This window comes from Pseudorasbora parva, chromosome 18 (assembly GCF_024679245.1).
Source record: "Pseudorasbora parva isolate DD20220531a chromosome 18, ASM2467924v1, whole genome shotgun sequence".
In the NCBI taxonomy this organism is placed as follows: domain Eukaryota; kingdom Metazoa; phylum Chordata; class Actinopteri; order Cypriniformes; family Gobionidae; genus Pseudorasbora; species Pseudorasbora parva.
Window position 1 is genome coordinate 22,334,599 of NC_090189.1, and position 23,165 is coordinate 22,357,763.

A 23,165-nucleotide genomic window follows, 5' to 3' on the forward strand; every position below is an offset into this window, starting at 1 on the left:
TGTAAAAAGGCACAGCTACTTTATACAGGCTGTGTGCATTTGACTGTGAATTGACTGTTTTAAGTATATGGTAGTTACCCTAGAACAGAGTTATCAATGAAAAAAGCAAGGCCATTTTTGGCTTAGAAAAGTTGATAATGTTGGACCTTTAATGAATGACTGACTACATTAACACTTTACATAATTGATAGCAAAGAGGCAGGGCTGAACACTCAGAATCAAGAATCATTATGTGGTATATTAGCATTATAGCATTACTACCCAGCAAAAATATGGAAACAAAATTGACTTATTTTAATGAAACACTACAGTTCAAAGGTCCAAGGGTCAGTAAGATTTTATATTTTAATGAAACACTACATAGGTTGTAGTGGTTGTTGAGGGTCAGTTAGCTTACATTTTTTAATTAAACACTACAGTTTTAAGGTTTAAGGGTATATAAGATTTTAAGTAATTTAATCATTTTATTTGGCATGAAAGCACAATAAATTGATTAAAAGTGACAGTATTCTTTTAGAATGTTTTAAATAATGATCACTAAACTGTATTATTGACCATTACCCATGCAACCGGTATTCTCCTATATCTCTGCAGACTTCTTACATAAAATAATTCTCAATAAAACTCAAATCTAAATTTAATGTCCGTTCATTCTTTTATTTCATAATACATGAATTATATAAATAATTCTGCTTTGTGCCTGCTTTATAATGACCAGATCTACATTATCCCTCTGCAGGCATCTGACAAGAGCAGGTTCCCACTTACATTTAATAATGTGTCAGTCTACTGCACTAATATAGGTCTTACATAAAAAAAAAAAAATATATATATATATATATATATATATATATATATATATATATATATAAAATCTATCCAAAAACAGTAAGAATACAATTATCTTTCAGATATGGAAATTGTTGTGTATTGTCTTTAATTTTCACAGCTTCATGGTATGCTATCTGCTTTCTTTACTACTGGAATTGTAAACGTAGGGTGTGGGTGGGAGTCGCTGAATTTGTGCGAGACTGAGTACTTGGCTCCTCACCATTGCGCTGATGGTTTCCTCCCAGTCAGGTCGCTCTCGGGGGTGGATGCTTCTGGCAAGCTCTGGCACGATATCGTCTTCTTCCGGGTGCCGTCCAGGTCTCAGACCCCTGAGGGAAGAGGGGAGGGGATGGGAAATGGAGGGAGAGAAGAAGCAGGGTCAGTCTGATAGCCTTTGAACTAACCGGATATAGCCTGCTTTGCGCCTGCCTTTGAGAATTATGACAGCGGAGCTGAGTGGAATCTCAGATAAAAATGACACGTCCACTATGTAAGGTGGTGAATTAGAACATCCCATCCGTCACAGAGGTGTTAATAGAAGCATTATTTCAATTATGCAAGATGTCAAAACTAATCACAGTGACACAAAAGGGAAAAATTATTATCCAGCATGCACAGAAGGGAATCAACGCGAGATCCCTAAAACAGCATGTAGGGATATCTACCAATTTAAGTCAAGGGATCTTCAGTTTCTTTGGAAAATGCCTGCAGCCTAGAAAAGTTGATGCTGTTGATTTACTTTTTTTAAAAGTCATATAGTCTAATGGGTGATATGAAAGAAAGCAAATATATTATTTCCTTCCAACCCTGATGAATGAGAGAGTGGGAGAGACAAAGTAGCAGTCTGGCTTGTCTCACATTGGCAAAATGAAAAACCACCGCTGATCTAAGATGAAAAGCACAGCGCGGTCAGTGGTACAGTTACACTTTCCAAAGTGGGGGATGATCTGACAGAACAGAAAATTGTTTCCATAAAAAGACATGGAACGAATTACATAAACGTTATACGATATGAATTAGACCAATCTGGATGACCTGGAAAATGGCTTTGAATGTTTATTTATCTACTTTAAACAGAGACACTTGTGTTGGAGTATAATATGTGATCCTGCAGTTTACGGCACAATAGTGGCACAACAGTACATCCAGCAAATGTCATTAACTATGAGAATGTGCCTGATTTTTTTTTTTTTTAACTATATGTTGCCATTTTACAATAAACAAGAACTTGACACCGCCACACAAATCTGAGCTAAATTAACGACACTGTTTGCATCCTTGTAAGATCTTTAATTATGCTTCTGATTTATGGAGCACAATGAAAATGGTTTGCCATAAGGGATGTGCCAGGGAAGAAGCTAAAGATGATGTGACGACTGGGAGTAATGTACCGACATAAGGGCCATGTAAAATCATTCACGTTCATCTGAAATTTATTAAGTGACAGTCAAAATTATCTTGAAGATGACCAGAAATGAATATGGAAGTAGGACCTTAGACAATAATGCAAAAAACATTGTCTTAAAGCGAATGATCTACAGGTCTGAAAATGCTATTTCAAAACTTCTGTTACAAAGTTGAATTTTCTTTCGCAAGGCAACAATCTAAACGCACCAAAACATGTTTATTTAAGTCACACAAGAGTAACACTGTCCTCTTATTGGTCAGTTTCCTCTGCTTAATCTATCGAGATGAATTGACAAGTTCGCTCAGCAAGGTAATTGTGGCTGTGATGCAGACCACCCCACCCGGTCACCAGTTCTCAATCGAAAAGAGCACCTTTGGGATGTGGTGGAATGGAAGATTTGCATAATGGATGTGCAGCCGACAAATCTGTAGCAACTATGTGATACTATCATGTCAACAGGGACAAAAATCTTTTAGGAATGTTTTCAGCACCTTGCTGAATCTATGCCATGAAGAAATAAGGCATTTCTGAAGGCAAAAGTGGGTACAAACCTTGCATTCGCATGATGTATATAATAAATAGGCCAGTGAAATTTATAATACCATTAGATCAAGAATCTGGACAGCCCTCTTGCAGTGCATGGAGAGCAATTATACAACATTTTAAATAAAGAGGCACTCTTTGGTTAACTGTGATAACATATGCTCACTCACAGAAAACAGACACTGCTGATTTTTATAACACGTCTCCTTCAGGCGAGCTCAGTGTGATAGAGTGCAAAGCCGCGTTCATTTATGCCTAAAGGAACCAAACTAATGCCATCTTCACGTGCTATCGGAAATTTGATAATTCCCACTTCTGAAGTCGTGATTACGAGTTTATCGCATGCAAATTTTGAAATGGGACTGTGTTCATGTGCAACTTTTACCTAGGAAACGTATTTCCCATCTCCGGCGCAATAATTCCGATCTTTCATGTATTCATACTATTGTGTAATTGACGCACCATCCTAAATAAACCCGTCTCTTCCGTGATACCCTGAAATTTTGAATAATCCGATCTAATATGATTTCTGACCTGTAAGGTTGCCAGAATAATAATCATACACGGTGTGTTAATAGGCCAGAGGAGAACTGGCACCCCGACTGAGTCTGGTTTCTCTCCCAAGGTTTATTTTTCTCCATCATGCCCTGATGGAGTTTTGGTTCCTTGCCACTGTCGCCTTTGGATTGGCTTGATCAGTTGGACACAAAAATTATGATCAAAGTTATTCAACTAGTTATACAGATAAAATTTATGATTTAGGTTTCAATTAATTCTATAAACTATAATACGGATCTGCCAACATTGTCGCTATATGATAAATTAAAATAAGCTGATAACATCACTGTTTTTCTCCAGAACGACTGTACAGCCAAATCAAATTTTGATGCAAAATTATCCTGTTTGACACTGTGAAGCTGCTTTGACACAATCGTGATTGTAAAAGCGCTATATAAATAAAGTTGATTGATTGATTGATTGATTGAGTGATTGATTGATTTACGATAATTCCGATAGCATGTGAAGGCAGCATAAAACAAACCAGGTTTCGAAACAAACACTCCAAACAAGCCAGGTTTGAAAACCTTAAATCAGTATTTTATTCAAATTTTTCAGTCTAATATCTAAACATTCGTATGAAATCAATTCTCTTGAGAAGCAAAACTGTGACCTTACAGAATATATCTTAAATTAAGATTTTAAGTCATTTTAGCATATTTCTGTTTAAAAAATGTTAATAGGCTGCACACAGTTTTACTCCAAGCTAATTTATCTTGTTTTAAGGGCGTTTAAGGGTTTAGATGCAATATTGTTACTGGAAAATAATCTGGGGGAAAAAAAGATGAAATGATTTTGTGCAGTGTATGCATCAAAACAGCATGGAGGATGCATCCACGTCTCTGTAGTACACGTACATATCTGATCTCTCTCCTCCTCCCTCTTGCTGTCAGTTTCAGGCTCATGAACACTGATCCAGCTCTTCGAAGGGGAATAGAGGAGGTTGGGTTGCCCGTACGATGATGACCTCAAACTGTCATCTTCCATGCAGTTCTGACACAGTAGAGTTTGTATCCATAATCACCAAAATGGAGGATCTCCAGAAAGCAACAGTGTGCTGCATTATGACGCTGCTGCCAGGACTCTTCGCTGATCCAGGTGCAACCAACTGCAGTGCTTAATCAATAACATGATTAATCTCATTTGCTTGAACTACAATGCACAGTGTCCAGGGCCTGTGTGTATTTTGGTTAGTGAATCATTCATGGAACAAGAGCGCTCAATGAGGCATGGTGTGATGGAGCGGGAGATTCCATCACGTACATGTGGAGATGAGCAGGGTATTCTGGGGTGAGGTTAGAGAGATATGCTAATGACAGGCCAACACAGTCCCTCCAGCTTTTTTGGTAATTTTCACAAACTACATGGAATATCTAAACATGCAATATATCAAAAGAAAAAAATAGACCCTAGGTTTTATTCTAGCTTCATGTATTCTTTTCTTATTAACACTTAAATGTGTGCCAGTTTCATTAAAAAAAAAAGCAACATTTTAAGCAAAAAGCTGAGAAAAATCACATTTTTGTCAAAGACTACATACAGATGAGATTCAGAACAATATATATATATATATATATATATACTCTAAAAGGGGGAAGACTAAAATGAAACTTGCTGACTAATTACAGACCAGGTTGAAAAGTTTGAAAAGTGCTTTAGTTCATTAAGTAGATACCTATTGGACTTCATATGCTAATGTAACGGAGGCCAACTAGTAGTCGCTGTGCGAGTAAAACCTTACTCCTCTGATCTTAAAGAGATAGTTCACCCAAAAATGAAAATGTGATGTTTATCTGGTATCCCTAAAATATCCATTTAAGAGGTGCTCTAGCGACTGACACTAAAGGATCCTCTAGACACTAGACAACCTAGTCTCATACTAGTGTCTGACTTTCATGCTGGTGGACCCGGGTTTGAGTCCTGCTTAGAGCGGGTGTTTTGAATAGGAGAGTTTACACTATATTATAACAAATACATTTTTGTTTAATATTTGAATGTTTTTTTTTAGAATACCTTTTTCACAGTTTAGCAAGGGAGTCAACTGTGAACCCAGTAATGGTTCTCAACGATTCACTGACTGACTGAGCCCGATTCAAACCAATTACTCAGAAGAGAGTTTGAAGTGGTTTCAAAGAATCTTTTTGACTGAATCACTAAAAAGAAACATGTCATTAGAGTAATTTTTTTTAATGAACTGGACACTGAAGTGCAGAAAAAACTGGCCCATGCCTTAATTAAACATTTATGGGATGAAAAACGTTATGCATTTTTTATTATTGTCACATTTGCATCTATTTTAGTTACATTTTAATTTAATTGAACTCAGTTATATATATATATAGAATCCTTTTGCTGAAATGACTGCTTCAATGCGGCGTGGCATGGAGTCAATCAGCCTGTGGCACTGCTGAGGTGTTATGGAGGCCCAGGATGCTTCAATAGCGGCCTTAAGCTCATCCAGAGTGTTGGGTCTTGCGTTTCTCAACTTTCTCTTCACAATATCCCACAGATTCTCTATGGGGTTCAGGTCAGAAGAGTTGGCAGGCCAATTGACCACAGTAATACCATGGTCAGTAAACCATTTACCAGTGGTTTTGGCACTGTGAGCAGGTGCCAGGTCATGCTGGAAAACAAAATCTTCATCTCCATAAAGCTTTTCAGCAGATGGAAGCATGAAGTGCTCCAAAATCTCCTGATAGCTAGCTGCATTGACCCTGCCCTTGATAAAACACAGTGGACCAACACCTGCAGCTGACATGGCACCCCAGACCATCCCTGACTGTGGGTACTTGACACTGGACTTCAGGCATTTTGGCATTTCCTTCTCCCCAGTCTTCCTCCAGACTCTGGCACCTTGATTTCCGAATGACATGCAAAATTTGCTTTCATATGAAAAAAGTGCTTTGGACCACTGAGCAACAGTCCAGTGCTGCTTCTCTGTAGCCCAAAGTGGCTTGACCTGGGGAATGCGGCACCTGTAGCCCATTTCCTGCACACGCCTGTGCACGGTGGCTCTGGACTCAGTCCACTGCTTCCGCAGGTCCCCCAAGGTCTGGAATCGGTCCTTCTCCACAATCTTCCTCAGGGTCCGGTCACCTCTTCTCGTTGCAGCGTTTTTTTTGCCACACTTTTTCCTTCCCACAGACTTCCCACTGAGGTGCCTTTATACAGCACTCTGGGAACAGCCTATTCGTTCAGAAATTTCTTTCTGTGTCTTACCCTCTCGCTTGAGGGTGTCAATGATAGCCTTCTGGACAGCAGTCAGGTCAGCAGTCTTACCCATGATTGCAGTTTTGAGTAATGAACCAGGCTGGGAGTTTTTAAAAGCCTCAGCAATCTTTTGCAAGTGTTTAGAGTTAATTAGTTGATTCAGATGATTAGGTTGATAGCTTGTTTAGAGAACCTTTTAATGATATGCAAATGTTTTGAGATTTGAGATTTTGGTTTTTCATGAGCTGTATGACAAAATCATCAGTATTAAAACAATAAAAGAACTGATATATTTCAGTTGGTGTGCAATGAATCAAAAATATATGAAAGTTTAATTTTTATCATTACATTATAAATAATGAACTTTATCACAATATGCTAATTTTTTGAGAAGGACCTGTATGTATGTATGTATGTATGTATGTATGTATGTATGTATGTATGTATGTATGTATGTATGTATGTATGTATGTATAGTGAATTTTGTGAATAGTGAATATTGAAGACAATAGTGTGGAAGGTTGTGTTTCAGCCACTGCAGGACAACATAATTAGGATGTTTCTTAGGTCGAGATGGAGTGCTCGCCATTGTGTTGTCACAATATTCTCATCACATCCCAATGTAAGTCATTAACTTCTGGAGGCCACCGCAGTTCACGCTGGGTCTTCATAAATCACGAAAGCACCTCTATTTAGAGTCAACCACTTATTAACGCTGATTATAGTAGGAAAAGATGGCAAAATAATGAGAAAAGATTATGTATCAGAGCTCGTCCTCTTCTGAAGATCCTGTCTGAGCGAGCTCCAGACTTCTAAATGTTGAAGCAGGTCTCACACTGTCTGCACAGGATCCACTACGGCAGTGGTTCCAAAACTTTGTAGAGTGGCGTACCCCGAGGCTTTTAACATCCTTCTTGTATACCACCTCTCCTCCACTTAGACTGCAGTCACACCATTTCTATTAAAGGGACAATTTTGCCACCTTTAATCAGGTGCATTTTTTTTTTTACTTTATAAAGGCAAAGTTCTCACCCTACTAAATTTGTGTCATGTTTTATGTCAAATTCTTAAAAATCCATTAAGTTGATTATTACTACAATAAATGAGCCAATAAATAAACTAAATCAATGATTTCAATCAAATGAAAAAAAAGAAGTGATCTTTGCACTGCATGCAATTACAATGGCATAAATAATGTTTATATTGTACATCTCTTCAATAGAGAAATATGAAATGATGGTCAAAAAAACAAAAAAAATTGATGCTTTTAAATAGTAAACTAAACCTCCAGTAGGTGGCAGCAAGTCACTATCTTAAGCAACGAGTCATTGAGTCATTCATTTATTCATTCATCAGTAAAGCAGCAAGTGAATGTATTTATGAATGGGTGGATGTCAATGTTGTTGATGTCTAAATGTGTTCACAAAACCCTCATGTTGTGTGAACACAAGTTGGACTCACAAAATATTGCATAAAATAAAAGCATTTCAAAACAAATCTCCTGGTTAATAAGTAGACTAACTATGATCAACCGTGCATTTTTTTACTCAGATGATTACTAAGGTACAGAAGCTCAGGCTATGTTTACATGCACAATTTCAATCAGACTGAATTCATTTCAAATGATGAATCTGAATGTAGTGTTTACATGCACTAAATAAATTGATTGGGTTGATGTGCTTGTTTATGTCACAATTTTGCGCACACTGCACAAATATGCAGTTTCCGGCTGCTCAATTTTTCTCCTACATTGGTTCTTTATTTGTTTTAAACAGCAGACTTAATATTTATCAATTTCTGGTCATAATTTGGAGACGATGACATATGAACCGCTTTGCCGTGCTGCTTATATTTATCATGCAGTAAAAATGCCCCTCCCTGCACCCAAAACCAGTCATCTGTGGATGAGCATCCGAAACAAGGACTGGTGGGACCGGTGACCTGCTCCACTTCACAGATGGATAATTTTAGAATGATGGGCCACTCATTTATATGACACTTTACTTAACAGAAAGAACAGCTCGTTCCACACATCATACGTCATTGCGCTATTTCTACATCATTGCACATGCGTAGTGCTTTTAATTTCGTTTTTCAATCCGATCATATTAACGTCCTCTCGGTCGGATTAGAAAAGGAATAAACGATCTATAAGATTAATGTCTATATTTTGTTCTTCAAGTTAGTAAATGCTAAAACCCCACTTTTACAAACAAGTCAGCATACTCCACAAGTAACCCATCATATGCACACTGCTCGTGTAGATGCAGTTTTGACCGCAAAAAGATTAGGCAGTTTGATTGGATTGGTCATTATGTGACCTTTAATGGCACTACCACTTCCGTTTTTTCACTAGATGCACCATTTTGCCTGTTAGAAATATATGCACAGTTGTTTTTATGTTACTTTAGGGATAGTTCACCAAAAAAAAATCATCATTTACTCAACCTCAAGTTGTTCCAAACTTGTATGAATTTCCTTCTTCTGCTGAACACAAAAGAGGATATTTTTAAAAAGTAATTTTCCATACCATGGACGTCAGTGGAGTTCATCAACTGTTTGGTTATACTTATTCTTTAAAAATCTTCTTTTGTGTCCAGCAGAAGAAAAATCATACAGGTTTGGAACAACTTGAGTGTGTGTAAATTATGACAATATTTTCACTTGGGTGAAACTATCCCTTTAAAAGGTAGGGTAGAATGAAATGAACAGCTAAAGTCAGCATTTTGTTCATGTGTCCGACTCTGTCACCTCGCATACCCCCAGTTTGGGAACTACTGCTCCAAGGCAACTTCCCCAAAAAAAAAATTACTGTAAAACATTTTCATTTGGTAGCTTGTTCTACTCGAGACAGAAGACTTCAGGAGGATCCGGAGAGCCGGTCTAAACGAGTGCACAAAGACGACACCAGGCCTAGATTTCGCTGTCCCCTGAAGGGCACTTTCTATCTGCAAACACTAGTGACAGTGTCAGTGAAGTAATGCAAGTTAAACTTGCCCATACAGAGTAACACTTTCCTATCTAGCTCACATTGAAAAAATGAAATGATTAACATGAGAGGCTACTGGCACTGAATGGGTCAGACCATATGCTTCTGCAACTCTTCGATCCTGAGGAGGGATTTGAGAAATGAAATGAGTGTACTGGAGGACTGCATCACAAACAGACAAAGCATTCTCGCTTGCTTTCGCATGTGATCTGTAGGTTCAACATGAACAGACTTTGCATTTAAAAAAAGTTTCATCATTCACTCACCCTTATGCCCGTATGACTTTCTTTCCTATGTGCATTTTTTTTTTAATTTAGTAAATAGATATCCCAGTAAAAAATGTCCTTTTTTTGGATTATTTGTAAAATAGATAAAAGTTCACATACAATTCTAGTTTTGTTTTGTTTTCTATGAATAACAGGATGTGACATGAGAGATTAATAAATAACAGAATGTTCATTTTCAGGAGAAGTACACGCAGTGCTCGGTCTCAAGCAGGGGCAAGTCCTGCAGGAATGCTTCGTCACTGTGAGGACGAACAAATTGTCAACTGCTAGATAAATGCTGATAGAAATGCACTCTGTCAGCTCACAATATTTCAGGAAGCAGAGAGCTCTCCGCTGTTTGATCAGTATTACCCAAATCACTGACACAAGATGATTCTGGGATAACAAGTTTATTTTAATGAACACAAAGCAAATGTGTGCGGCTTGGCTTGTCTAACAGAGCACTCAATACATAAATAAATAAGTCACTTTTCCTGTGCCACTATGAATCCACAGTACCATATCAAAAGCAATTATATTTTACTCAAGTTGTGAATTTGCAGTATGAACTGAATGTGATAAGAGACAATAAATAGACATCGCATATTTGTATTGCATTGCGTTCACTGGCTGTAAGCGACGGAAACATGCAACACTGCAATCGCAGTTTGACTATGTTCAACCTGCTAATAAGAAATTTGAAAAAGTAATTTGTTTCACTATGGGTTATTAGTTTATATCAGTATAACAAATTACTTACTGATTAACTAGCAGTTACAAAACACAAATCATTCTGATGAAAAAAAGTGATCAAATAACTATTACACTGTGCAGTAAGGTTGTAAAAGTTAATAAGATCCGATTAAATACAATGTTGTCGTTTACATTTTTGTTATTGTGTCATTGTTTAATGTAGTACTGGTAGTTTATAATACATTAATGCTTATGTGTGAGTACAGTAATGTATAGGGTGTAATGATACACCAATGCCATCATGGTTCGGTTCATATCTCGGTTTTAGAGCGGTTCGGGTTTGCTTTGGAGGCAGGGTTCATGGCAGGGCACCAGCAATAATAACAACACTAGATCTACTTTTAACTTAACATCAACAATAATTTAACCTATTAACTTACACCCCTAGTTACAACCCTAGTAGTGTACAGAGTAAGGGTGTCACCTGTCACGATACCAAAATTCCAGTAGTTGGTACCATTACCATTAAAATTTTAAGGTTCTCAGTACCACAGTAAAATCTGTTGGAACTCATTTTTATTTAAACTGTTTAAAATAAATATTACAATAAATTCAATGAGTTTATTATTTATGGAAACCATTGTAAGTAAATACATACACATTTGAAGGCTACATGTCATTTAAAAGTAAACATTTTTTTAATAAAAAATAAGCAACCCTCTAGTCTAGACACACCTAATAATAATAAATTATTAATTAGTATTAGTAGAAGTACAACATTGAGCATTGAGATAAAGCTAAATCTACTGTAGCCTAATATCCCCCCCCCTCTCTCTGGAATCATGTGCTTAGATAAACACAGAAGCGACCGAAAGTAGCTGCATATTAGTAGGTACTGAATGTCCTTGGTACTACAGAAATGCTAGTATTGTCATATTTTCTAAATTTCAGGACTAACTTGGTACCGAAGTACCGGTACTTACGACATCCCTACTACAGAGTATATATAAATTCATTATAAAATGTAAAAATAATACTTTGATTAAATCTATATGTAACATCTGAACAATATCTATATACATTACATAACAGAATAAACAATAGCAAACAATGTATCTATATACATCACATAACAGAATAAATAACAGCGAAAAATGTATATAGAAATGAATATTAAACATAGGTAACGCTGTACAAATGATTTTATTGTTAGGTCATAACATTAATCAGTGCATTAGTTGTCATACAACCTTATTGCAGTGCCAACTTAAGGGTTAACTAACAATCAATAAATGGCTAGTCACACATTCATGAAAGCTAAAATATTATACTATATATATATATATATCCTAAATTACTACTACGCGATTAGCTGTATACGTATAAATTAGCTGTATACGTATATATATATATATATACGCGATTAGCTGTATACGTATATATATATCCTAAATTACTACTACGCGATTAGCTGTATACGTATAAATTTTGTACCGTACCAGCGTTCCGTCCACACGGATCCGGCGTTTTAGAAGCATGAATCCGATATTTTTTGAAACCAGGTCCCAGAGTGGATAAATCTGAAAACGACAATCTTCCGTTTTCGTGTGTACAGCAAATCCGTATATTTTCTGAAATGTTGATGTCATCACACTACGTCCGGCACGGTGAAAGAGTTAAGGGATACAACTACCGGCACTGGGCATGCGCACATCAATATCGCGCAATTTAATTAACATATCTGCATTATTGTAAGTGTATGTTTTGGGTTGGGGTAGGGGTAGGCATTAATAAAACACATCTGATAAGTAGCAAATGTATTTATTGTTATTTTATTGTGAGATTTTGCCTCACCTCCTCCTTCCACTGCTATACCCCTTCTAGCCACAATTCTTCTCCGTTTTTAGTGTATTTCTGTGGCAGAATTACAGCGTCACACACTGGCCTGGCATGCAAACTACATAGTTTTTAGTCAGTTTCGGTAATCTCGTGTTGACGCAGATATTTCATGAAACAAGAAAAAAAAAAAAAAAAGATCGAAATGGGAAAGCTCTAGCTTCGTGTGGACAAAGTCTTAACCTGCAAGCATTACATGGAAACAGTGACCTAATGATTAAGGATTAAGGGAGTGGTTTAAAAATCCAAGATCACAAACCCATTTTATCACTTTAGTGCCCTTGAGTGAGGCACTAAACCTCCATGTTGCTCAGGGCAGACTGGCCCTGCAATCAGTGCGCAGTAAGCTTTGGATAATAACAGTCTCTTAAACGACAAGTAAATAGCCACAAGACCAACTGATCTACTTCAGAGGTCTCGCACTGCAACCTAGACGTCATCCATTAGAACGTTAACAAAGTTTAGTCAACAAAATTAACTATTGCATACTCTTTGCAGAATGTTTTGCACTTTAAAAAGCAAACTACTTGCCTAGCTGGAGGCTATTCATTGTCAGTCCTACTCTAGAGGCTGCTTATTTAAGATACGCATGCGGTGCGGCGGCAAGACAGCATATTGAAGGATTGCAGAGCTCTAGGCCATCAGAGTACCAGGGACTGTGAAAGCAAAGCCTCAGCACAGCTTAAGAGTTTCCCCTAGTGACTATGAATCATAAGCATGGGTGTGTATGAAAATGACCACCAAATCTGGAATGCTTTCCACAACAGCTGAGAGAACTCGCTGCCTCCCCTTGTCCTTTTCCTTGCCTTCTTTCGCTGATGTTGTGCTAATATTTAATATATGCTAAGCTGTGGCTGCCATGGCAACCCTCAGCATACCAGATTTGGGCTGTGTTCAAGTGAGGCTGAGGGCTAAAATGGCCGGACAATAATCCTCAAAACTCAGGGCAATCGTTGTGGAGCCCAAAACCGTTGGCGGAAAGGTGATAGTAGAGGGATTTAGGGCAGAATTTCCGAGAGGAAGCCAAAGCATCCAGGCTCTCGTGAGTGCTGCAGATCACGTGACTTTAGCTCAGAGCTCAGCCATGAGAGTGGGTGGGTGGGAGTGTACAGGCATTGTAACGCTTTTTATTGGCTGCCACGGCTTTACTACTCAGCATTGTGGAATTTCATACAGGCTGTGCACTCAGCACCATGTTACCTGACAGCAAAATTTGGGCTTTGATGAAAGAAGGGATATATACGAGCGGAATAAAGTTATTCTGAAGAAATCAATGACCTCATGTTGGGTATTTATCAGTGCTAGCAGCTTGGAGATGTTGCTCTGCATACAATATGTTGGATATATGAGCGCAACTCTCCGAGAACATTTAGCTTGCATTGTTTCTGCTGCATCTGTGCATATCTCCTAGAGCTCGCACTTCTGACATTTCTCCTCGAGCCCCTGGAGAGGAATAGGATGTACGTGCCCAAGCCTTCGCTGCGCACACATGCTGCACACAGAAATAACCTCTACAGTTATGAATGAAACAGCAGGGAAGCAAAGGGCATGCTGAGGCAGGGACGCAAACACTCACACAGGAGCAAGAATTCAACGAGCACATAGAAACTAACCTTAAAACGGGTAAAATAACTCCGGTGAGATCGAAGACCCTGGGGAGGTCTGATGAGGAAAGTCTTACCTGTCACAGATGTCATGACTTCCTGTGGCTCCGAGGAGTCCAAGAGCTGCACTTCCCACCACTGCAGCAGCCCCACTGCCAGCCTCCATGATACTGACTCACTGCAGGAACAGCCTGCCAGAGAGAGAGAGAGAGAGATGGGGGGGGGGGGGGGGGGGGGTAATGAGAGCAAGGGAGAGAGAATAAAAAGATGTAGAGTTAGCACAGAGTTAGAAATGAGAGACGAAACAACATGGACAGGGCGAACATGGGAGTAAAACAAGCAGAGGAGAGAGGCGACAGTGAGATTGTGTGTCTGGAAGCTAGCAGAAACCTAGACAAATCTCTGATCTACACAATCTATTGGGTACTTTTTCAGGAGGATTATTAGTCTTTAGGAAAATGTTAATAATCTGTTTTCAAACAGTGATATATACACAATTAAAACAACAACAAGCAGATTAACCAGGTTGCTTTGTTTTTCTGAGAATATCACATCAGCTAATATCCGTACCCATATGCTTGATTGCTCTAACGTTGCAGAGCAAAACTTTTAAGTATCGTCAAGTTATGTTTACCACAGACTTAATTTTATTCATAGATTGCTAATCCCCATTATAAAAACCCATAGGAACAAATCAAGGGGAACCAGTGGCGAATTAGTCTTCTGAGTTTTGACGTCATTCCTGCAGCACTCTATAGAGATGCCAACTAATGGAAGCACAAGTGTAATCTCTTTTATAACATTAATTATAACATTAATACAGTTATAATAATACACTATAATATAGTATAATAATAGAAACCTACTATAATATAGTTATTTTAAACAAATCATAATTTAAAAATCATAGAACCCTCCAGTTTGTTTTTTGACTCATCTTTGTCTCTTAATATCGCAATCGGCTGTTAAAGATCCTGTATCAATCATCAATAAATCAATAAAAACATCCAGTGTAAGGCGGTATAATTGTGCAAGTGGAGGTTATTGAATCATGTTAATAGTACCATTAATATTGCCACCCAATCAGACTCAAAGCTAATGTTTGTCACAGAGAAAAACTCCCACCCCAAAGCTCTGTGTGGATTTAATTGCAGAGACAGGAGATAAATGACAAGCTGAACAAGAGAACATTCCTCATCCATTTAAAACAACAAACCCCTAAACCCACACAGCCATCCTCCTTTAGTAGCCATCAACCACCACCATGTGGCTTTCTTTGTGTCCTTTGAAGCAGACAAGGGGAAATTTATAAAAGACTGGCAGGCAGAAAAATTGTAGGAAGCGCCGTACACCCACGTACACTCAAAAAGCAGCATCATGTCAATGAGAGGGATGGGCTATTGTGAGGATTTGGCACTGGTAGAGAAGATCTTGTAGAAAGTTTCCTTCACAAACAACTCTTTCAATGATTTCAGTGTTGAGCAACTTGTTGCTGTGACTGTTAGACTAACTGCGTCATACGAGATCATTAAAAAAATGTTCATCAAGGATGCAATATTCTATATAAAAACAAATACGAGTACTATGATCTGACAATCACACAATAGTTGTGTTTTTTTAACTCCTACATAACCTCATAAAGTGACAGAACTTTAACAGTGCTCACGTGAACCACAGAAGAGCCTGGCTGGCAGTTCTTTCCAATACAATCTGACATGAAATTATTGCTTTGGTAGCTTAACAAAATGCTAAACAATAACACCAAAGTTGGTCCAAAATGATGCACTACACACTTATACACTCTATGTATATTATACACAGGGTAGTGAATGTAATTTTGTCTGACAGCCCCTACAGCCGATATGTAATTAAAGCTGCAAAAGTTGAGTGCATGATGTGTCCAGTTTTGTTGTGTCTGAAATCGCTCACACGTTCACTCATTTACTAATCCCTGTAGAGTGTAAGGAATTTGAGTGTACTCAATCAGCAAGGAGTGAACAAAATTAAGTGAGAATTCGGACGAGATGTAGCGGTCACAGAAATGGTTTATTTACAGCTTTTGGTTCTTACATGTTAAGAGTTACATGCTAGCTGCAAAATAATAATGATAACACATTCTTTTATTTCAAGGGTAATGTTTTCATTAGCTTTGCTTAACATTGAGGGAGCTCCTGTCATTCATTATTGCTCCTAATGGCTTTTCATTTATCAAATATGAGTATAAGGGTTATGTAATCATTATCAAATGACTGACTTGATATTTGCTCAGGTGGTTGATGGGTTTCTTTTCTCTATCAGCTTGCAACGTACAGTGTTTCAGCTACATTCGTTCTGCCATGGCGCATCACCACACCAAAAAACATCCATGCCACGGCTACAGCTTCTCAGCGACTACGTTTAAAGAATGTGCACCAATAATGTGACTATTTATAATAAGAGTAAGATCTTAATCGCAGGAAGAGGTTTACATGCCATGAGCTGAACTCTTCACTCCAGTTTACATGCAATTTTCATTATTCTGATAATTCACTAAGTAGTAGTTATACCACATTCAGGCATACAATATGCATGTTACCAGCCACTGTTTAATCTACTCGCATCAAATTCATAATACAATTTTATGGACGTAGCTTACTGGTTATTATTTGGCGCTGTGATGAACATTGCAATGCCGGGTTTGTCGGGTTCTTTGTGCCATCTAGATGAAGATACGAAGCAGAAACTGCGCAGCGAGTTGTGTTCACATAGTTTAGTGATTTGGAGAAGAGAAAACTTCAGAATAATGTCAGTTTATTCATGAAGTTGTGTGAAGACATGCACATGCTATCCGCATATGTCCCCGCACATACACACTTTGGTCAGAACGGTAATAATGTGATTAAGGTTTACACGCCTGTTGATTGCAATTAAAAATGGCGTATGCCACCTAGTTTAATCAAATTATTGTAACTACGATTATCTTAAATCACATAAGTTTATATTGTGTTTAAATGAGGTAAAGTTTAAATCGCAATATTGTCAGAATCCTATTATAACCGCGTTATGCATGTAATCAGTGATGTCCGGTTTTGTGTGTACTGTGTGTTAGTCAAGCCCCACTAAACGCATAAATACATTGTAAAGCACCATAAAGTTTCCGTACGCTATAGCCATTCTATAGCTTAATGTGAGGTACAAGTTGTCTTCTCTTCCATGTTTGTTTTCAATCCGTGTTTGTGACTGCGCAGTGACGCTGCTGGCGTTATCTGGTGTGTGCGAGCTTCGTTTATAGTCTGAGGGAGACTGCGCAGTCGCGAACGTGGATTGAAAACAAACCCGGAAGAAAAGCCAATGCTGAATACAGTCGTAGTTTTTGTTATTTTGGGACCAAAATGTATTTTCGATGCTTCAAGAGATTCTAACTAACCCACTGATGTCATACATGGACTTCCTTTCTGGTTCTTCTGGAAAGGGACAGTATACTGTGCATATGTTTTCAATGGAGAGACAGAATCTCTCACTAAATATTAAATATCTTAAACTGTGTTCTGAAGATGAACGGAGGTCTTACTGGTGTGAAACGACATTAGGATGAGTCATTAGTGACAATTTTTATTTTTGGGTGAACTAACCCTTTAATGTTAGAGGGAAAAAGTACTGTATACAGAGGTAGGTAAAGGTAAAAAGGTGCATACAACTGCAAATGCATCAGTAACCTGAGAAAACACACTCACTATGGTCAAGTATGTCTTTGCCAGCTGCGCAATATGTGGATACATATATAACATTACCGCATGATTTTTGCCACCAGCTGAGAGGATTTTTGTCACCGGGTAATGTATCTATCGTCTCTTTCATTTATATCCATCTCATGCTCCAAAGCCCTGATTGCCTTCTTCTGCACTGCTCTGTGTCTGACTGTATATGCTGTCAAACAGGTTGCCCATTTTCTCTGACTCAAGAGTCCTCTCTTTTTTTTTTTCAAATTAACAACACAGATGCACCATGCTGTACTTGATAAACGAACCACGTCAATAATGTCGATATCATGTGTTGTGCACCTCTGCCAAAAATTTGAATGCACGGTTTTTACATTCGAATGTGTAAGTTTTTTTTATTATTTTTTTTTTTTTATTTGACGAATATTTAAAATTGTAATTTTTATTTGACAGCCCTAATGCACAGTGTGTGCATAAGGGCTGTCTAATTTCCATGTGAAGTTTTCAGGGAATTTTGCAACCCTAGCTGTGACTCATGTTGCTTCAAGTGCATCATTCTGCGCATGGGATGCACACAAGCAATGCGTTGCTTTGTATTGGAGCCTTTCATATTATAATACTTGCGCAATAAAAGATTAACAGCCTTTTTTGGTTTCACTAAATATTCAGATTTTAAAATTAGTGTGCACACAACTTCTCTTAACATTTTTTTTTTTTAAAGCGCTGCTGAATTATCCCCTAACCTAAATTATACTAGTATTTTAGCCTTATAATACCACACACTTGGCAACCACCATGTTTCTCCACCCACAAATCATGTTGACTGTACAGTTAGATTTAGATTTTATTTTATTTATTTATTATTTAATATTATTAAATATTATTTATTTATTTTATGACTGTGACTAGTCAAACAGTCAGAGCCACAATTGGGACTGTTGCTGATTGCTGGCAGCCACTGAGAGGACGTTGTTCGCCGTTTTCCAGCTTCTCTGGTGTTTATGTTTGAATCGTTGCGGTTGTTTCTTGTATGAAGGACATTTGATGTTGCTCGCTGCGGCTGCTCTCTCTTTTGGGTGTCGGCTGCTCGCTGGTGGCCTCCCTCGGGCTTCAGCTTTAATGGTGACTGAGGTTGCCGGTTAATTGGAGGCGTTTGCACCGGCCCAGCATCATCAGCGTCCGGCATGATGTTGCGATGTTCCACGTCTCGGCTGCATCGCTATTCCGTCTTGCATCGGGGCCATGGAGCGGCTTGGACTTCTGCGCCGACCCCGGTGTGTCCACAAAAGTGCCCGGAGGACTTTGTTTGCCTCCTGCATGGTGCTGCGGCGCTCCCCTCCATCTGGTCTTCAGCTGTCATGCCTCGACGACGTCATCAGGACACTGTCGCATTGGGAATATATGGCAATAGTGCCTCTAGCGCTGGGAAATGTAAAACATGGAGTGGAGCACAGTGTAGCCTACTATGGACCTTACAGAGACTTCAACCATCAGCTCTTTTTTTCTGTTCAGGAAAGCTTTTAACTGTTGTGTGTTGGTTGATTGTTTGTATTATTCTATATTTTTACTTAATAATCTTTTTTTTTTCTTTTTGTGTTTTTTTTCCCGTTTCCATTGTTGCACTTTGAAATTCTTCGGAATGAAAAGTGTGTTATAAATAAAATCTATTATTATTATATATTCAGAATGTTCTCTAACAGTGGCAGTTTAAATCTTTACAAATAAAAATCTTCTGAAATTAGTTTTGACAGAGATGGTTGGTTGTAATTTTTAAAGTGTGTGTGTGTATTATTCTTGGATGGGGAGGTTTAACCAACACAAGAACACAGCATATGTTTTAGTGCTAAGACGGTCGGCAAGGCAGCCAAGACACACACAGCCTTAGGTCACTAGTGTGTTAAGCCAGTCGGCAGGGTAGGCTGTACAACCTGTAAATTATCAGATTAGATGTTTGGGTTGAAGAGGGCTCTGCCCTTTTCTACGCTCTCCTGCTTTGTTGGGGGGTTATATGTGCAGCTGCAGACATGCATTAAGTAACAGGCAGTCTGTGAATGTATTGGCAGGTGTTAGTAATCTGTCCTTAATTTGTTTCAGAAAGCCATAATTAACTATTCTAGATTAAGGCCTACTCCTGTTTTAATTTAAACCCTGTCCGGTGAACCGCCCCTAAATGCACACTAAATGTCTAATGAGACAAGCCTATCATCACTAACCCAAAGCTTGCATGCCAGGAAAAAAAATAAAAATTTAAAAAAATAAAAAAGGGGTGTCGATCGGGTTTATGCTTAAGCCTTTTATGACTTCACTTCGATAAAGGGTAAAGGGTAAATGAAGGCAGTCATTTTATAAAGCATATGCTTGTAAATGCTTAGAGTGTTTCTTGACTCTTGTGCAGCAGGTTTCACAGTCATCCTCATTTCTAGCATTTGTGATCTCAGTGAAAGACCATCTCCCCACCTCCCACTATTCAGCAATGGGTAATAACTCAACATTTACATTGTATCAGAACAATTCAGTGTTTCATAAGATTCAAATTACTGTATGGTCCGCTAATTCAACTGCAGAAGAAACAGGGAAAAACATTTCAACACTTGACGCTCGTCTTTGAGAAATGAACGGCTCTCTGATCAGTGTAATCTAAATACTCCCAACACGATTTACTCAAAGCGGTTTCAATATTATCAGTAAAATAAGCAGAAAAGGATACCATTTTGTTCTTTGAATAGATGAAGACCATGAGATGCTATCGTTTTTTTTGTTGTTTTGGTATCAAATTGAAAATTGCTCTTACATAATGTTTTTATCTGCTTCACTTTTATTTTCTGGCTATAGTAACCAGAGGGGAGATATTACAATATTTGCTAAGGCAAGAAAGAGGACAAAGTACATTTTCAACTGTTCCAGACCTCTAGAACCCAATGGAGCATCAGCTTCATGAAGATCTGGTTGAAATATCTCACTGACAGGCAGACAATCTGTCCGGTGTAGGACATGGTGGGCTGCACTAATATGAAAAAGATGGGATTTGTTTACATGCCATTACATCAGAGGGCAAAACCTTGCCTCTGCAGAGCATTACCTCAACAAATGTAACACAAGGCCAGTCAGAGAATCTATTAAAATATCCAAAGGGATACACAGCAGTTTAAAACAAGGAATCAAGTTTCTCCCCCATTTCTCACAGCTGTCAGGCAACATCTCAATAATACACGATACATTATATTATTTCTGAGTGAAAATAATGCATAAGCATGAAACAATTAATCAAATGCATGGGGTGATTGTAAGGATTTGTTAATCAAACAACATATTGTTTGCCACATCGAAACTAATGTACAATACAAGCCTGTGAAATCATGGTGAACTGTTTAATAAAATTGCAGTTTTAATAAAAAGTAGCAAAATTGTGTAAAATATGCCTTTTTCCTGAGAATATAGTTTGTTTATCTTTTTTTTACAGCATAAACCTCACTAAATGCTATATTCAAAGTTGTAGAAGATATTTTTAAGTATTTTTAGATGTTTTCTCTAGAATTAAGTTGTTGTTTTTTCAGTGTTGCGATTCAGCGTCTCTCCATCCCAAGACTTTTTACACACACGAAGGAAAAGCTGATGAGCAAACCTGCACTTGGTAAATAGGTAATTACTGAAGGAGGTAGTGTTAAGGAGAAGAGCATCTCTATAAATCCAGTAAACAGACCAGAGATAAAGGTAAACAGCATGCAGAGTGTGAGTCCATGAGCAAATCACTGCCAGAGCTCTGATGAAACCCTGCCTCATTCAATTATATGCCAGGAATACTGGAGCTTTGAACGGATTTACACAGGATTTGTATTGTTAGATCTTACATCTGAGAACAAGAGAATGATAATAAAATTAAAAATAAAAATCCATATTATATCTAGGTTATTTTGAGCATTGCTGATCCTGTGGAAAATGACTGTGCTGTAGGTCAGATGATGCTGTGTTTATCAGATGAAAGCACAATTAAAACAAATGAGAAAAACCGCCACTCAGCCAACAGCAAAAAGGCATAATTTCGAGCTCCAAACTTGGAAACAAATGAGTACAACGCATCACGTGGCAGATACAGAGGATGCGTTTTGGAAATATTGCCATAATATCACTTTCTGTGAGAGGTGACTCAGCATGTCCTGCCCCTTTCATTTTAAGTTCAGGGAACTTCTAAAAGCCCTGCCAGATTCAATACAATGTGCTGCCAACTTTGCAAAGAGGAAATACTGTCGGTGCAGTCACTGAAAGAGTAAGAGTTAGGTAAACTGCATCATCAAGGTGAGACCTGTCAGTGTGTTATGATCTAAAAGGTTATTTATCATGCCACCGTCCCTTTAGCTTGGAAATCTTAGACCAAAAACCTGTGTGAGAATAATTAGCATGCTTTGAAACACTGCTGCCTGCCCTGTGGGTATCGCTATTAGATGGCTGTTCATGCTTAATTAGACAGAGAAAACAAAGGGACAGGTTGTACTGTTAACCAAACTGAACTTACTATATTTAGATATTTTCATCCAAACCCCCACCCCCTAACAAATTTAAAGCAACAAATGATGAATGAAAAACCCTAGCTTGTATTACCCATTGACATTTTAAGTAAGAAGGAGGATGTGTGTGTTACGTTTATACAGTGTTGTGTTATTTAACTATTTCAAAACATACGTTATGGCTGAATGGGTATGTCGCCCTGCATCAAACATCAGTTATCAAAAGGGCTGAATCTTGAGAGAAAAGGTCAGTGCTGATGAATAGCCTGGGCTCTGCTTATATTACTGGATTACATGGGAAGTATGCAGCAATCTGAATGAATGGAAACGGGCAAAGACTGCTGGGCAGTGAGACTCGAGCCTGGAGGGAAAAAAAGAAGAAAAAAAAACTGGCTCAGTGGTCCCACAGAAAAAAACTCTCCACTCCAAACAATGCAGGCCGGAAACCTACGGCTTCAGCAGATCGCCTGTACAAATCCAGCAGAGTGGGGTCGTAGAGAGAGATCAGCCCACAGTCCCACAATGTAGCCCCTGCGTGGGCTATAGGTCACTATCAGTCCAGACTACAAAGCTGAGAAATGTTTTTTGCAACTGTTACATGCCTGTGAATCTAAAGCCCCGGGTATACTTCAATTTCCATTGCATGCCTGTCCGCGCGTCTTTCAAAGTGTACTACACCACGGATGTGCGTGGATGATTTAATTTGACATGCGCAGTTAGGGCTGAAACGGTTAGTCGACAACGTTGACAATAAAAAATTGTCGACAAATATCTTTGTTGTTGATTAGTCGTTTGATCTCACGTGACCTAATGTAAGGGCCTGCAATGTCGCGATTTGACCGCTATGGCGCTGTAGCGCTAGAGTGCAATGCAGCCCTTACAAATGCTATTGTGGCAGAAGAAAACAGTGCAAATAATGACAGTGCAAACGAATCCGATCTAGCAAAGTGTGGGAATGTTTAAAGGG

General features: G+C 38.3%; 1 protein-coding gene across 4 annotated transcripts in view; it reads right to left on the bottom strand.

Annotated features, from left to right (window-relative positions):
• arhgap32b (Rho GTPase activating protein 32b) overlaps nucleotides 1-23,165 on the bottom strand; it is a 119,076-nt gene that overhangs the window by 64,758 nt on the left and 31,153 nt on the right. For all 4 annotated transcript variants that reach the window (XM_067424307.1, XM_067424306.1, XM_067424303.1 and 1 more), the window contains exons 2-3: nucleotides 14,076-14,189; nucleotides 1,052-1,160 (exon numbers count right to left, since the gene is read on the bottom strand). In XM_067424307.1, coding sequence (XP_067280408.1) covers nucleotides 1,052-1,160; nucleotides 14,076-14,164 — 198 coding nt within the window. In that variant the 5' untranslated portion in view covers nucleotides 14,165-14,189. The remainder of the gene's footprint in view (nucleotides 1-1,051; nucleotides 1,161-14,075; nucleotides 14,190-23,165) is intronic.